Below are 15,934 nucleotides of genomic sequence, written 5' to 3'. Positions count from 1 at the left end.
CCCGACACCAGTTTTATTTTGACAAAACTAAGTTTTCATTAAAAACTTCTGTCTTTAGGATCTGTACACGAAAAAGTATCTCAGTGGAAACAGATTTCAGCAGAGTGTGACATGAGCTGTCGCTCAGGAATATTGCTCTTGGGAAGGTGTAGTGAAAATTCAAGAATAACATAAGGGCTGGGTAAGGAGGAGTCAAGTACAAACTGCGTTGGAATCCGCGCCAAAAAAGTGCTGAAGCCACCTCCCATTGATTTTAATGGGAGGCAGAGGTTCTTCCTTGCCGCGGCATAAGACGGCATGTTTTTTACCGCGGTTTAGCCTCTGATCTCTCATTGAAATTAATCGGAGCCAGAAAGTTTTTCGCTGCAGTTTTTTGCCCGCAGTCCTCAACGGCCGTGGGTGAAAAAAATGCCACAAGAAAGCGCAAGCAACTCAAAATCTGCCTAAAAAATCCTGAATGACTTTTGAGGCAGATTTTTATTTCTGCCTGCAAAACCCTCTGTGTGAACAGGGCCTTAGAGCAGCTATTGAAAGAGGATTTTTAAAGTAGGATTTTTTTTATTACACACTTTACGCTCTGTTGTCATACTATCATGAGAAGCTCCATTGTTGTTTGCTAAAAATTATATACAAATCCGATCTCCTTTAGGCTCTCTTCACACGCTTAACAAAAAAACAGCTGTAAAATAGAGCGGTTTTCAAGGGGAAAACAGCCTCTGCTTTTCAGCATCAAGTGTTTTTTGATGCGTTTTTTTACACCTGATTTTAGAGCTGTTTTTCTAATGTGAATGAAAAACGGCTCAAGAAGTGACATGCACTTATTTTTTATGTGGTGTTTTTTTATGCAGTTTTTAAAAATGTCTGTGTAAAAAAACGTCCCCTGGGAACGGAATGCAGTTTTTCCCATTGAAATCAATGGGCAGATGTTTGGAAACGCTCAGCTTCCGTATTTATGGCCCGAAAAACGGCTGAATATAAGCCGTGTGAACATACCCTTACCCATGCCATCAGTAAGCAGAGAAGAGATAGAAGCAGCTGGACAATCAGAATAGGTATAAAAGGGGGTTTCTTAAAGGGGTTTCCCTATCAGAGACACTTCTGACATATCTAAAGGATGTGTCATAAATGTCAGATAGATGCGGGTCGCACCTACTTCCAGAACGGGGCCCCCTAAACCCTGTTCTACCTTTCGCTGTCTCCCAGACACTTACTGATTATATGGTCGGGAGTTACTGAAACGTAGCTCAGCGAGCTACGCGGTTTCCGTAACTCCCATAGTAGTGAATAGCAGTTACGGAAGCAGCATAGCATGCGAGCTACGCTGTTTCCTTAACTACCATTCAGTTCAATAGGACATCAGGTATGTTCACACGGTGAGCAAAAACATCTGAAAATACGGAGCGGTTTTCAGGCAAAAACAGCTCCTGATTTTCAGACGTTTTTTTTTTTTTTTTTTTTTAACAACTCGTGTTTTTCGCTGCGTTTTTTCCGGCCATTTTTGGAGCGGTTTTTCAATGGAGTCAATGAAAACTGCCTCCAAAAACGTCCCAAGAAGTGTCCTGCACTTCTTTTGACGAGCCGTCATTTTACACGCCGTATTTTGACAGCGACGCGTAAAATGATGGCTCGTGGGAACAGAACATCGTAATTCCCATTGAAAGCAATGGGCAGATGTTTGTAGGCGTATTAGGGGCGTTTTTTCAGGCGTAATTCAAGGTGTAAAACACCCGAATTACATCTGAAACCACTGTGTGTGAACATACCCTTACAGAGACCGCGTAGCTCAGCGAGATACGCAGTTTTCTTAACTCCCGACCATATAACCAGGAAGTGGTCGGGAGACCGCAAAAGGTAGAACGGGATTAAGGGGGCCCCGTTCTGAAGGTAGGTGCGGGTCCCAGGGGTGGGACTCGCATCTATCTGACATCATGTGGATGTGTCATAAATGTCTCATGGGAAAACCTCTAACAACTGAAATTAAACCTTTAAACATAACACAATCCTAAAGTTACATGCACATGTTGCCTATTTTGCTGCGGAAAATACGCATCAAAACCTTTTTCGGTGCGGTTTTTACATTTTGATGTGTAAATTGGTGCGTATCCATGCTCAGGGTTTTGGTGAGTTTTTTCATAGAACTAGTCAGATACAAACGCAAGATGAATGGACATGCTGCGGATTGTAAAATACGCACCACAGGTCAATTTACATGCCGTAAAAAACTGCAGCGTGTACATGAGATTTCCTGAAATATCAATTACTTTGCTGGTACTGTATGCCCCATGCACACGTCCGTAGATTTCATCCGTAATTATGGACCCATTCATTTCTATGGGCTACAGACACCTTTGTTTTTTTACGGATGGTTGTCCGTTCCATAAAATATAGAACATGTCCTATTCTTGTCTGTAATTACGCAACTGACTACCCATAGTATATGGTCGCCTACATATTTATGGACGGCTACTGCTGTGCACCCGTCGCCGTCCGTATTTACGGACGCGTTGCTAGGCGACGCCAGGGGATTTCCCCTAGGTGCAGGCCAAAGCCAGATGAGAGCGTACCACACACCACCAGTAAAGAGGTCTCTCACCAAAGATCAAGTGGAGAACTTAATTATGAACATCCAAGACCACCCAGTCATATGGGCTAAAAGAAGAGGACTTACAAGGACAGTTTGTTGAAGGAGCTGGCAAGGAGGAAACTATTGACAGCTATTAAAGAAGATGCGTGGGAAATTGCCTCAGAAAAGCAGAGGAGAAAAAGTATGGTAAGTTGCCCACCCCTCCTATAATATATTTGGGATGCTTACAAAAGATTTTTAATATTTATTTTTTTTACCTCAGTCAGTGAAGCCAAGTAACGCTGAAATACGTGCCCTGACCAGTTTAGGAGGAAACTAACTTCCAAGGGCAGGAGTGGAGATGGGGCTTCAAAGAAAAGACCGTATATATATGTATACAGAGTAACTTCTCTTTCTGAAAGATGTAATGGAGCCTGGGCCAGAAGTAAATATCTATGTTAGCTTACCTCCTTTTCAAAGCATTGATCAGTAAAATATGTCCCATTTGATAAACACAATTGTATGTGGCTAGGTGTGTAGGAAAAAGGTGCATTTGGTGACATAGGACTATGCTATGTTCCACAAATAAATGGAGGGATACTGTGTCCCACCGGTATTACGCAATTGCTTGCTGCTATGTATATTGCATGAGAAGTCATTTCACGGTTAACAAATTCAATAGGGGTTTCTTAACAAATTTACTGTTTTGTAGAACACGCGAGTCTTCAAGATGAGGAGTCTGGGAAACTAATATTGGAGACTGCATCTGCCTCAACATCGCAGCCTATTGTTGTGGAGGAAGAAGGCCAAGATGACACAGACAGATTCACTCAGCCGGCCACATCGAGTGGCCGCAAAAGAAGGCAGGAGGACACAAGGGCCCAGATTGATGCCCAAGTGCGGGCCCACCTATCATGCAGGAATGAAGAAACGGTGGAAGATGTTTTCAAAAACACTTTCCACGCATCTAAGGCATGTTCCCCGTGGCAGTCTCATCAGGTGTGAGATGGCAATACTTGGGGTCGTGGTGTATTCCTCAAATCCTGCTCCGGTGGAACTCTAATGCCATAGTGCTCCATCGGAGCAGGAAGTGTGTTCAACCACCTTCTCACCTACCAAAACCACCAGGGCGGTCACCACAGTACAGGGGATACTATGGCCATTCCCAGCCCCTGTACTCACAGGATAGGGCCATGCATCAGCCACCCAGCCAGATCTTCCCTAGTGCCCATACCAACACTCCAGTCAAAAACAAGGGGGGACAGGGGACATGCATCCACAAATGTTGATTGTTCTATGCCACAGGACTTTTTGGAATTGTGATTATTTTCTTCAACTTTGTTCTTGTTTTGTTAAAGATACTTTGAATTTGTAGTTTAGTCAAACTTTTTTGTTTTTGTTTCTGAATAAAGTTAATATAAATGTAATTGTTTTTTTTGAAGCGTGTGTGTTGTGGATTAGGGCTATGTGAGGCGGAAGTAGGATGTATGGATACACGAATAACGCACCACAGAACTACAGTTTTTAAAGTAATTTAAATTATACAAGAATAATAAACCAAAGCTAGATCAGCCGAGGAATTGAACATACCCATCACACAGCAGAAATGTCAAAGAAAGTGGCGCAAAGCAAATGTGTCCCATGGGGTTTGCAGATGTTCCACATTTGTTATTTTCTTAATTTTACGGACCAGTAAATACGGACACACTACAGATACACTACTGACCGTATTTGTATTTGCGGGCAAAGCCCAGTATATGCGGATGATTAACCAATGCATACGGATCCTTTTTTCGGGACAGTAAAACTAAAATAAAAATACGGACCTGTGCATGGGGCCTTTCGCTGTGGATTTGCTGCTCGTAATATGCATCGTGTGCATTGGTGCAGAAAATCCGCATTATAGTGTTTTTACATTTTGATGCGGAAATAGGCGCGTTTTTTATTTTTTATAAACTAGTCAGATACAATTCGCAGGTGGAAACACAAAAGATAAAATTGACATGCTGCGGATTTCAAAATACGCACCATAGGGCAATTTAGGTGCAGAAAATAAACCCCAAAAAAGAAAAAAAAAAAAAAGAGTCTAGTTGAGATTACTTGAAATTGCTGATACTATACTGCGGATTTGCAGCAGGAAAATCCCCACGGCAAATCAGCATCGTGTGCATTTGGCCTTATGATTCAAACAGTGGGAAATTTATACTGGATCACAGTACAAAACGATGAACCAGTTTCTCTCTTCCCCCCCCCCCCCCATGCAGCAGGCATTAGACTTCGGTCTCATGCACAAGGCCATAGCATTGTCATCCACGGGCCCTCCGCAATCATGGACAATGCACACAAAAGATGTGCATTCAGTTCAATGGTGGTGGACCGCAATTGCAGACCGTAAGCTGACTTGCCCTCAGTTGTTTGGTCTACAATTGCGGCCCCCACATGGTCCGTGTAAACCACAGTGGTGTGTATGGGCCCATAGAAACAAATGTGTCCGCAATTCATCCGTACTGTTGCGGTTGCAAAAACACGTTAGTGTGCATGAGGCCTTACACTATATGGACAAAAGTTTTGGGACACCTTTTAATCATTGAATTCAGGTGTCATGTTTAGTCCCATTGCCACGGGTGTATAAAACCCAGCATGTAGCTATGCAGTCGCCTTTAGGGTATGTTCACATACTTCGCAAAAAAAAAAAAAGTCTGAAAATACGGAGCAGTTTTCAAGGGAAACCGGCTCCTGATTTACAGACGTTTTTTTAATTCAACTCGCGTTTTTCTAGTCAATGAAAAACGGCTCAAGTGACATGCACTTTCTTTGCGGGCATTTTTTACGCGCCCGTTTTTCAAAATGGCCGCGTAAAAAATAACAGCCCCGTCTCAACAGAACGCCGTTTTTCCCATTGAAATAAATCAATGGCCAGAAATTCTTGGAGGTGTTCTGCTTCCGATTTTTAAGCAGTTTTTCGGTAGTTTACGGCCCCAAAAAATGGCCGAAAATAAGCAGTGTGAACATACCCTTAGAACTAATTTTTTCACAAATGTTTGTAAAGATTTCACAAAATTCAAGCGAAGGTACTGTAATAGGGTGCTACTGTTGCAACAAGTTAGTTTGTGGAATATCTAGGAGGGAAGACATTTCACAAATCAACTCTGAGTGGTATTATTGCAAAGTGGAAGCACTTCGGAACCACAGCAACTCAGCCACGAAGTGGCAGACCACATAAAATTACAGCGGGGATGCCGAGGTGCCTAGTGCATAAAAGTCGCCAACGCTCTGTCTCCATAGCTGCAATTCCAAACCTCTTCTGGCATTAACATCCGCACAAAAACTGTTCGCCAGGAGTTAATGGCACGAGTTTCCACAGTCTAGCAACTGCAAGCAAGCCTTACATCACCAAGCATAATGTTAAGCGTCAGATGGAGTGGTGTAAAGCACGCCGCAACGCGACTGGAGCAGTGTAAACGTGTTCTGTGCAGTGACTAATCACGCTTCTCTATCTGGCAGCCTGATAGACGAGTCTGGGTTTGGCAAATGCCAGGAGAACATTATCTGTCTGACTTCATTATGCCAACTGTAAATTTTGGTGTAGGATGGGTAATGTTGTGGGGTTGTATTTCAGGGGTTGGCCTAGGCCCCTTAGTTCCAGTGAGGGGAAGCTTAAAGAGGCTCGGTCACCAGATTCTCAAATCCCTATCTCTTATTGCATGTGATCGGCGCTGCAATGTAGAGAACAGTAACGTTTTGTTTTTTTTAAAAACGTTCATTTTTGGCCAAGTTATGAGCATATATATATATATATATATATATATATATATATATATATATATATGCAAATGAGCTTTGAAATGGACAATTGGGCGTTTTTTTTTCGTTATGTCCAACTGGGTGCGTATTGTGTTTTTAACTGGGCTTGTTTACACGTGTATGACGCTGACCAATCAGTGACCAGTCAGCGTCATACACTCCTCTCCATTCAATTACACAGCAGCGATGTGCAGCCACATACAGAGATTAACGTTAATCAAGTGTCCTGATAATGAATACACATGAAATGCAGCCTGGACGTTATGTTTATTCAGAATCCTGACACTTCTGAATCTTTTCTGTGAGATTCCAGCAAGCCACGCGTAATCTCGCGAGATTACGGAGGTAAACGAGATTTCGATTCCCTTGCTGGAAATCTCAAAGAAAAGAGTCAGAAGTGTCAGGATTCTGAATGCACATGACGTCCAGGCTGGATTTCATGTGTATTCATTATCAGGACACTTGATTAACGTTAACTGGTCACTGATTGTCCATTTCAAAGCTTTATATATATATATATATATATATATATATATATATATATATATATATATATGTAAAATAGCTCATAGCTTGGCCAAAAATGAACGTTTTTTAAAAAAAACAAAAAACTTTACTGTTATCTACATTGCAGCGCCGATCACATGCAATAGGAGATAGGGATTTGAGAATCTGGTGACAGAGCCTCTTTAATGCTTCAGCATACCATGACATTTTGGACAATTGTATGCTTCCAACTGTGTGGGAACAGTTCGGAGAAGGCCCTTTTCTGTTCCAGCATGACTGCCCCAGTGCACAAAGCAAGGTCCATAAAGGCATAATTGGGTGATTTTGGTGTGAAAGAACTTGATTGGCCCACACAGAACCCGGTCATTAACCTGATCAAACACCTTTGGGATAAACTAGAACAAAGATTACGAGCCAGGCCCTCACATCCAATATCAGTGTCTGACCCCACAAATTCTCTTCTTGATAAAATGGGCAAAAATTCCCAGACACACTCCCACATCTTGTACAATGCCTTCACAGAAGTGTGGAAGCTGTTTTGCTGCAAAGGGTGGACCAACCCCATATTAATGCCTATATATTTAGAATGGAATGTCATAAAAGTTCCTGTAGGTTTAATTGGTTCCCGACCACTGGCTGTGTTTTTACGGCCAGCGGTCAGGGTCCTTAAAGGGAATGTGTTGCCAGCAAAACATGTTTTTTTTTTTTTTATTAAACATTTAGTGTGTAGGTGATTAAACATTGTTCAAATTTTTTTTATTTTTTTCACGAGTCAGGAAATATTATCAATTAGATTCTAATTTATAATATTTCCCATTGCTGGTCACTAGATGGAGCTATTCCCAAAATTGCAGCATTGCATGTGGTAAAGCAACCACATTGCTTTTTGCTGCAAAATTGGGAAAAAAGCACTCGCTCTAGTGAGCTCTGAGAATCCCCCCCTCCTTTATCCTGGCTAGTGCCGGGATAAACGAGGGGATTGAACGGTCTAACCTCCTACACTGTGTGTCGCCATTTTTTGAGCTAACACACAGTGTAGTAGGTTTACATACAGTAGTAAACACACACAAACACGAACATACATAGAAATCTCTTACCTGCTCCTGCCGCCGCGGCTCCCTCCGGCCCGTCCGCTCCGTCTGCTGCCGCTGGTCCAAGTGCACAAGTCCGGAAGCCGCGACCGGAAGTAGTAATCTTACTGTCCGGCCGCGACTTCCGGTCCACAGGAAAATGGCGCCAGATGGCGCGCATTTCAAATTGGACTGTGTGGGAGCGGCGCATGCGCAGTTCCCACACAGACGGCGTACACAGAAGTGGATGGGACGGGACCCGTTCGCAGTCCCTATGGGACTGTGGCTGCCGTATTCCATGTCTGTATGTGTCGTTAATCGACACATACAGAAATGGACAAAAAAATGGCAGCCCCCATAGGGAAGAAAAAGTGTAAAAATAAGAAAAAGTAACACACAAACACACAAATGAATCCAAACCTTTTTAATAAAGCACTAACATCTTTAACATATTAAAAAAAAATTTGTGATGACACTGTTCCTTTAAAACCCGAGCCATAGACTTTTTACGGCTCGGGTTTTAACTTGCTGCCCACGCGATCGGGCAGCTGAATTTCGGGTCTCCGGCTGTCAGTGACTGCCAGGGACCTTGAGGAGAAGATAGAAGCAGCTTTCGCTGCTTCTGTCTTCTCCGATCTCTTTTACACAGCGCTCAATGAACGCTGTGTATATGAATAGAGGCAGCGACCGCGCCGCTGTCTCTATTCCTCCCGATGTTCATGTGACAGGTCACATGATCGCCGGGTGCCGTTACTGACAGACTGCTGCTAGGTCTTACTAGACCCAGCACAGCCCTATTAGTGACAATCATGAAAATCTTCTTTTTTGACCTTTGAGGAACAGACTATAGTAATAAAAACTAGTAAAGTAAAGTGCAAAAAATTTTTTTAATAATAAATACACATAAAATACCCACCCCAAAAAAATAACGTCCCCCCCCCCGCCAATCATTTTTGTAACGCTAGCGCTGACCCAATTACCCTAATATAGACATGTAATATATTAAAATTTACGGTAGACAATGGTGATCACAAATAAAAGGTCTATTTTAGGGTAAAACTATGTTACCCAAAAAAAAATAGCTGAAACGTAAAAAAGCTTATTTTTTTATGATTATTTTCAAACTTTATGAATAAAAATTCTAAAATAGCAAAAATGGTGTGTATAAAAACGCTAAAAAAAAAAAAGAAACCTGCATTGTCTACGGAAAAAAACGTCGCTAAAATCACATAGTTAGCCCAACAAATAAAAAAAGTTATAGCCATTTAACTAACACGTGCTAAAAAGGGCTAAACGGTGTCTGGTCCTGAAGGCGCAAAATAGCCCGGTCCTGAACTGGTTAATGTGTGGGTGTCCCAATACTTTTGTCCATATAGCATATTTCTGGTAGAAGTGTCAAAAACTTTGCCTGCTTTGAGCACATTTGGGCCACATGCAAATGCACAGCGTAATACATTAAAGTAAATGAGATTTCAAGTAATCTACACGTTTCAGAATTTTTCCACACGTAAATCGACCCGCAACATGTCAATTTAGCTTGCATTTCTGAGACAAACGCATCTGCCAAGTTCATTAAAAGAAAATGCTCCAAAATTCGCAGCATAAAATTTGCACCAGTTTCTGCATCAAAATATAAAATCTGCACCTAAAAATGCAATATTAAAATGCAGATTTTGACACAGATTTTCCGCATTAAATTCTGCAACATGTGCATATAGCTTTAGCCTGGATTCACACGGCATGGAAATGACGGATTTTCTTGTACACGTTTTATGTGCGAATTTTGCTGCCGATTTCATCCCTTCTACATTGAAATGGCCAAGATCCGCAGTGAACATCCAAAACAGAATGAATATGCAGCGGTTTTGAAAGTCTGCTGCACGCCCTAAATTACCGTCAGGAAAATGTTCAGCAGCATGTGGATGAGATTTGCTCATTTGTTCCACGTGTAAAATCTGCAGCATTTCCACTCTGTGCGAATCCAGAATAGATACGTGCTCCTGCAGATTAATCTTTGTAAATATTCGCTAGAAGTTATTGTTAATAAATTCACAAGCCTATTGTGAATAAAGAAAATAGATAAATATAAGTTCCAGTAGCCTAGCTGATCATCAAGAAAAAGGAGAACTTGCCAAGGTCAAGCAACTTTGTGCCAGCGTAAAATAATTACATTTGCCTTTACTACTTTTAGGAGTCTAGACATAAATTAAGGCTTTACAACTTTATGTGCAAAATATAGTTTATTTGAAAATACATTATATAAATTCATAAAGTCTTTAAACTTTTCTACACAGCAACAATTTACATATGTAGTTTTTTTCCAATGTAATATTATAATAAAATAATGAAAAACAATGCCTGAATTTACATATGTACATTTAAAGGCACTATCAAATAGTTTTGTTTTTTTATGGAGACTTAACAAAAAGTATTTTATTGATGGGTCCTGTTACAAAATGGAATGTGACAAGAACGACACCAAAGCAAATGGGTTTTATAGTATATGCTGCCTAAGCAAACAGCTCAGCATACTCTGGCACGACTAGGACAAAACACACACACACAAAAAAAAAAAAAAAAAGGACACTTCTATCCAAAGGGCAGACAGGATTACCAAGATCAAGAGTCCTCACAGGTCACTGGAAAACCATAAACACTGGTGATATGAGGGGCGCGGGTGTTCTCTTAAATCCATAGAACCGCTATTGCTTTCCAGAAATGTCCTTTAGAACATACCTTTAGTATTAGTTAGTATACTTGTTGCCAGTCTATAACTTATTAACATAGATGGGTGTTTCACAATGTAAATATGAATGCGTTCACATTATTGAAATGCAGGACTCTGAACATCGCACAGCAAAATAAATGTGATAAATATAAATAAATATTGTATTAGCAATAAATAAAAATCATTGCTTTTCAAGTCACTTGATTGTTGCAGTTATTCTATATTACATATATAAAGTGCTGTCCACAGCAAATCCACATGGCAGACCAGCTGCTGGATTCTCCTTTACTATTCAGTTTATTCAAAGTCATCTTCATAGTCATACTCCACATCTAGTTGCGACTCTTCTGAAGCCATATCCAAAATAGGTCTTTTATCCATGGAAAAGTTCTTTTCATTCACTATATCCGTCTCCACAGCATTTAATTCTGCATCATACCTGACATAGAAAAATAGTGATAAAATCGGCCCAACACAACTCGGAAAGCACAGCCCAGAATACTTTATCAATAGAACATGGTCTTCGTTCTGAAGTTTTGTTTCAAAGGTCTAAAGAAACATTTATCAATTACAGAACCATTAATTACTGCTTAAAACTTAATGCAAAAAAGAAAAGGCTTGTGATCCTGGCAGAAGGAATTCTAGATTTGTTGGCGTTCTCGCTCAATGTTAGAGTAGCGTTACTGTATTAATGGCACATGCATGACTAAAGTAAATAGCTGTTGCCATAATGAATGGGATTGATGATACCAAACAATACTATATTGTCCACCATCCATGAACATTGTTTTTCTTCCTACCCATCATTCCACTGTTCTGTGGCAGCCTCTTCAGCTACTAAGATGGCATATTCTTCTGCAGCATATTTTTCCCAGTCGGAAAGTTCTTGTCCTTCATTTTCCCCAACCTACAGGAGAGCGACAATCAGTAGTGACTAAATTATAAAACATACCGAAATCGAACATCTCTATAGCAAATATAGATGACGGCCGAGCATTAGTGCTGTACTTTGTTAATCACACCTCTGATGACCCAATGCTTATATGCGGTGCAGTGCAAGAACACATCAAGTTCATTTTTTGTTACACGATAGGGCCTTGTTCACACAGTGCATATTTAATGCAGATTTTGCCAGTATTTTTATTTTTTTTATGGCTAAACTAGGAACAGAACCTAAACAGAATATATGTCTTATATATAGGTTCTCTCCCCTGGATCCAACTTAGGCCTTGTTCACAAAGTGCAAATTTTGCATGCATTTTTTAAGCCAAAATCAAAGTGTATGTGTGACGATCCTTCTAGATAGGGAGATTCTCTCAAATATTTCATTATTCTCAGCGAGAATCAATCTCAGCAGTAGGGATATCAGTCCTCGGTCATACCCCTATTTGTTTTGCCTCTCCTACCCAGGGCCTGTACTAAAATTTATTTTGGCTAGCTTAGCCCTACATTTTTAATTGTGAAATAAATCAATTTCTAAGTTCAATGCTTTAAAATTTAAACTATTGGCCTGAAATAAACATCTACAAAATGTACAATCCCCCCCAAGAACAGATACAGACTGTATCACTTACCCGCAATACAGAGAATGGATCCTTTTGTTCATGGTCCAAATATTTGTCAAGATTTAGTAAAGTGTCAAAAAATACATTCGCTTGTTTGCATTTCTTCAAGTCATGAAGTGTAATTTTACCTTTGGAGAACACCATAAATGAATAAAAGTAGTCATGAAAAAGAAAAACCGAATTTCACTGTTTACTATTAACTTGACACATACCATCACACTGAGGTTTGACAAGATCCAACATCTGACATAGACAGTCTTCAAATGGTAAGGGCTCAATGGCCATGCTCTCCATCTTCTGGCATTGTTCCTCATAGAAGTACTCCAGCTCATACATTGATAAGACTCCATCTCCATCAAGATCCATACAGCGAAACCAGTACTCAATACTGAGGGATCACAAAGACCACAAAATCAATAACTCCAAGAAGAATCACCACCTGAGTGCAAGAAACCCAGGTATCCTACTGGACCCACCTTGTCTGTGTTTTCTTGTCTTCTTCAGATAAGAGAAACCACACAAAGTCTGCATAGCTAATCTTCCCCTCTTTTGGCGTTTTACGACCCCTAAGAGACATAATGCAGAAGTCATCAGTAACCAAGGAGCCAGGATTTATCAGGCAATGTATCATTTAGGTGGGGTTGTACCATATCATATACATAACAAGTCCACCACTTTAAAGATCTGTTTTTTTTGCTTAATTTGCGTGTCACAGTAAAAAATATTTTGCACCTTTTTAAAAGAAGTAGTCCGGCAAATCTGTTTTTGCACATATAATGCTAACTCACCAGTATTATTCTAGCAGTGTCAGTTTCCTCCCAGCTCGGTTGCATCTATACATTTTGAGCCCTTTCATTATAAGCAGTTGTGTCGTGATCTCAGTCTGACCACCAGACTAGACCATGTCCTCATGTGTAGACAGGTCGTCAGTTTTTTCTGTGTAGATGACTTCCTGTTGAACTGCAGGATTACATCACCTATGAAATCCCTCATAGCAGCTCGGAGACCCCTCTCACCCACCTTGTTGCTCTGCATGTCCGCCCATGCACATAGTGCTACTGTAGAGATTATTTCTGCCATACGTAAGGGAGCAGGAGTGCAGTGGTATAATAGGCAAGTCACTACAATGACTAGCTGCAGTTATAACCCCCCCCCCCCCCCCGACTCACTGTCTGGACTCTCTGCACACAGCACTCACAGATATAGTGTATTTCTAGGAGATGGTGCTTCTCACAGGCTGTCAGTCTTTACATAGGAGGTTCCCTGCCTCCTGCTAGTGATAGATTTCGGAGTGTTATCACATCTGCCGTATAACTGCAGAGACTTAGATCAGTGACCTAGAACTTATCAGTTGCTGCACTTAGATAGGAATCGGAGCAGACCACGGGCAGTGTGATGAGACCCGCTCTGCCTCGGCATAGCCAGAAGCATGATGGGAAACACTGCGTTAGGGAAACCATATAAGAGCTGAAGAAAGAACCAAAAACGTCTGACAGCCCATAAATAGCACATTAGCTAAAACAGGTATACACAGGAGCCTCTACATTATTCTTTAATAGCAGCCTATACTGCACTAAAAATACAAAACCAACTGCTGGAGGGCTTCTTTTATGCACGCAAGTGCTCACCCCCTGATAGTCAATCCTTTGTGGAGCCCCCTTTTCCTGCAATTACAGATGTAAGTCTCTTGGGGAATGTCTCGATTTAGTTTTGCACATCTAGACACTGAGCAGTTTTGCCTTTAAGAATGGGCAAAAATCCCATACTCCTTCACGTTAGATGGCTTGTGTCGGTGTACAGCAGTCTTCAGACATGTCAGATTCTCAATTGAACGGAGTTCTGGGAATTGACTAGGTCATTCCAAGACATTTAAACGTTTCCCCTTAAACCCCTCCAGTGTAGCTTTAGCCGTATGTTTGGTGTCATTGTCCTGCTGGAAGGTGAACCTCTGTCCCAGTCTCCAATCTCAGGTTTTCCCTCAAAACTTGCCCGGTATTTACTACCAGTTTGGAAAACTGCCATTTATCTTTCCTTCAATCCCCTGATCAGTTTCAGTCCTTGCAGACAAATAATCTCCACATCATGATGCTGCCACCACGATGCTTCCCTGTGGGAATGGAGTCCTTGGGGTGATGGGAAGTGTTGGATTTGCACCACACATAGCGGTTCCCATGATAGTCAAAAAGTTATATTTTAGTCGCATCTGACCGGAGAACCTTCTTCCATGTGTTTGGGGAGTTTGCAACATGCGGTTTGGTGAACTCAAAAAGGGTGTTCTTCTGTTTTTCTATGAGCAATGGATTTTTTTTCTGGCCACTCTTCCTCAAAGCCACACTCTGTGGAGTGTACAGTTTATAGTGGTCCTATGGACAGATACGGCCATTTCCGCTGTGAATTTTTGGAGCTCCTTCAGTGCGATCACTGGTGCCCTTGTTGAATCTCAGACTTCGCAAGTAGGGCATTAATCAGTTTTGCTGGGTGGCCTTCTCTGGTCAGGTTTGTAGTTGCCATATTTTTTTCCATTTTGTTATAATGGATTTAATGGTGCTCTGTTCAAAGTTTGGAATGTTTTTTTTTTTTGTTTGTTTTTTAAATAATCCAACCATTATCTATACTTCTCCACTACTTTGTCTCTCACCTGTCTGGAGAGCTCCTTGGTCTTCATGTGTCTTGCTTAGTGGCGTTGTAGACTCAGGGGCCCTTAGAAACATGTGGATTTATACTGACATGTGACACTGATTGTACAACGGGGGACCCTATACAAATAATTATGTGACTGCTAATGTTAATTAGTTTGACCAGATCTTATCTAGGGGTTTCACAGCAAAGGGGTGAATACATATGCACTGCAACTTTATTTTTAAAACAAGGTATTTTTTTTTTCATTCCACTATAACAGTTTGGACAATTTTGTGTGATCCATTACCTAAAATCAAATTTAAAATCAATTTCATTTTCCGGGACCTGTATTGCCTTACTGGGCACATTAGCCTCTCCGTTCCGGGCTGCCATTTGGTCACATGATGCCCACTCCAAGTCTGGGAATCCTACAGCGGAAGTCAGTCTTTCAATGCGAGCCTCGATGACCTCAGGGAGAGACTAACTTTTGGTCTCTATAGTAGACGCTGTAGGATTCAGGGAGTCCGTGCGAATCACGTGACTTAACAGAGACAGCTAACAATAAAATAAAGTGCCCGGTGAGCCAATACACCTCACTACCTCTCACTTAAATCACATTTTTAATGGTTTAAAAATAAATGGACAACTTGTACTGAAAGAAAAAAATTAAAAAAAGTTTATATTATATTCACCCCAAAATGGTGCCAATAAAAAATACAAACCATCCCGCCACAAAAACAAAATAAATCCTAATACCACTATGTCGACGGAAACAAATATAAAAATGTGCATTAAGAAAATGACTGATATACATACCGTGTTACTGCTCCTGAGAAAATTCTTTCGATAATCCTGCTTGATATAGCTGTGGGTAGAAAAATAAAAAACGTTTTGTTACAGCAGCATTACTTTGTAACATAGGAAGTGACAACCTCATTGGGCGGTCTCAGTCATTTATTGTAGGCAGTCACTGATTGACAGCCTTATCTGAGTAAGCCCACCCACTGGAATCAGAAGCCCAGGGTGAACAGGGATTATGATAAATAAACTGCAAGTTATACTGAATAATTCCCACAAA

The 15,934-nt window shown here is 40.9% G+C and overlaps 1 protein-coding gene across 4 annotated transcripts in view; it reads right to left on the bottom strand.

Moving 5' to 3' along the window:
• Positions 1-10,165: 10,165 nt before the first annotated feature.
• The window catches only part of PPP2R3B (protein phosphatase 2 regulatory subunit B''beta), a 71,315-nt gene continuing 65,546 nt past the window's right edge, over positions 10,166-15,934 (bottom strand). For 3 of the 4 annotated variants that reach the window (XM_075852555.1, XM_075852554.1, XM_075852556.1), the window contains 6 exons: positions 15,673-15,721; positions 12,714-12,803; positions 12,450-12,625; positions 12,247-12,365; positions 11,473-11,579; positions 10,166-11,111 (listed from right to left, as the gene is read on the bottom strand). In XM_075852555.1, coding sequence (XP_075708670.1) covers positions 10,970-11,111; positions 11,473-11,579; positions 12,247-12,365; positions 12,450-12,625; positions 12,714-12,803; positions 15,673-15,721 — 683 coding nt within the window. In that variant the 3' untranslated portion in view covers positions 10,166-10,969. Of the gene's footprint in view, positions 11,112-11,472; positions 11,580-12,246; positions 12,366-12,449; positions 12,626-12,713; positions 12,804-14,875; positions 14,938-15,672; positions 15,722-15,934 lie in introns of those variants that run through there. The other variant, XM_075852557.1, reaches the window with a different exon arrangement.

Source organism: Rhinoderma darwinii, chromosome 2 (assembly GCF_050947455.1).
Source record: "Rhinoderma darwinii isolate aRhiDar2 chromosome 2, aRhiDar2.hap1, whole genome shotgun sequence".
NCBI lineage: Eukaryota > Metazoa > Chordata > Amphibia > Anura > Rhinodermatidae > Rhinoderma > Rhinoderma darwinii.
Note: the sequence above shows the minus strand (reverse complement) of the source record. Positions and strands in the feature narration are given on the sequence as shown.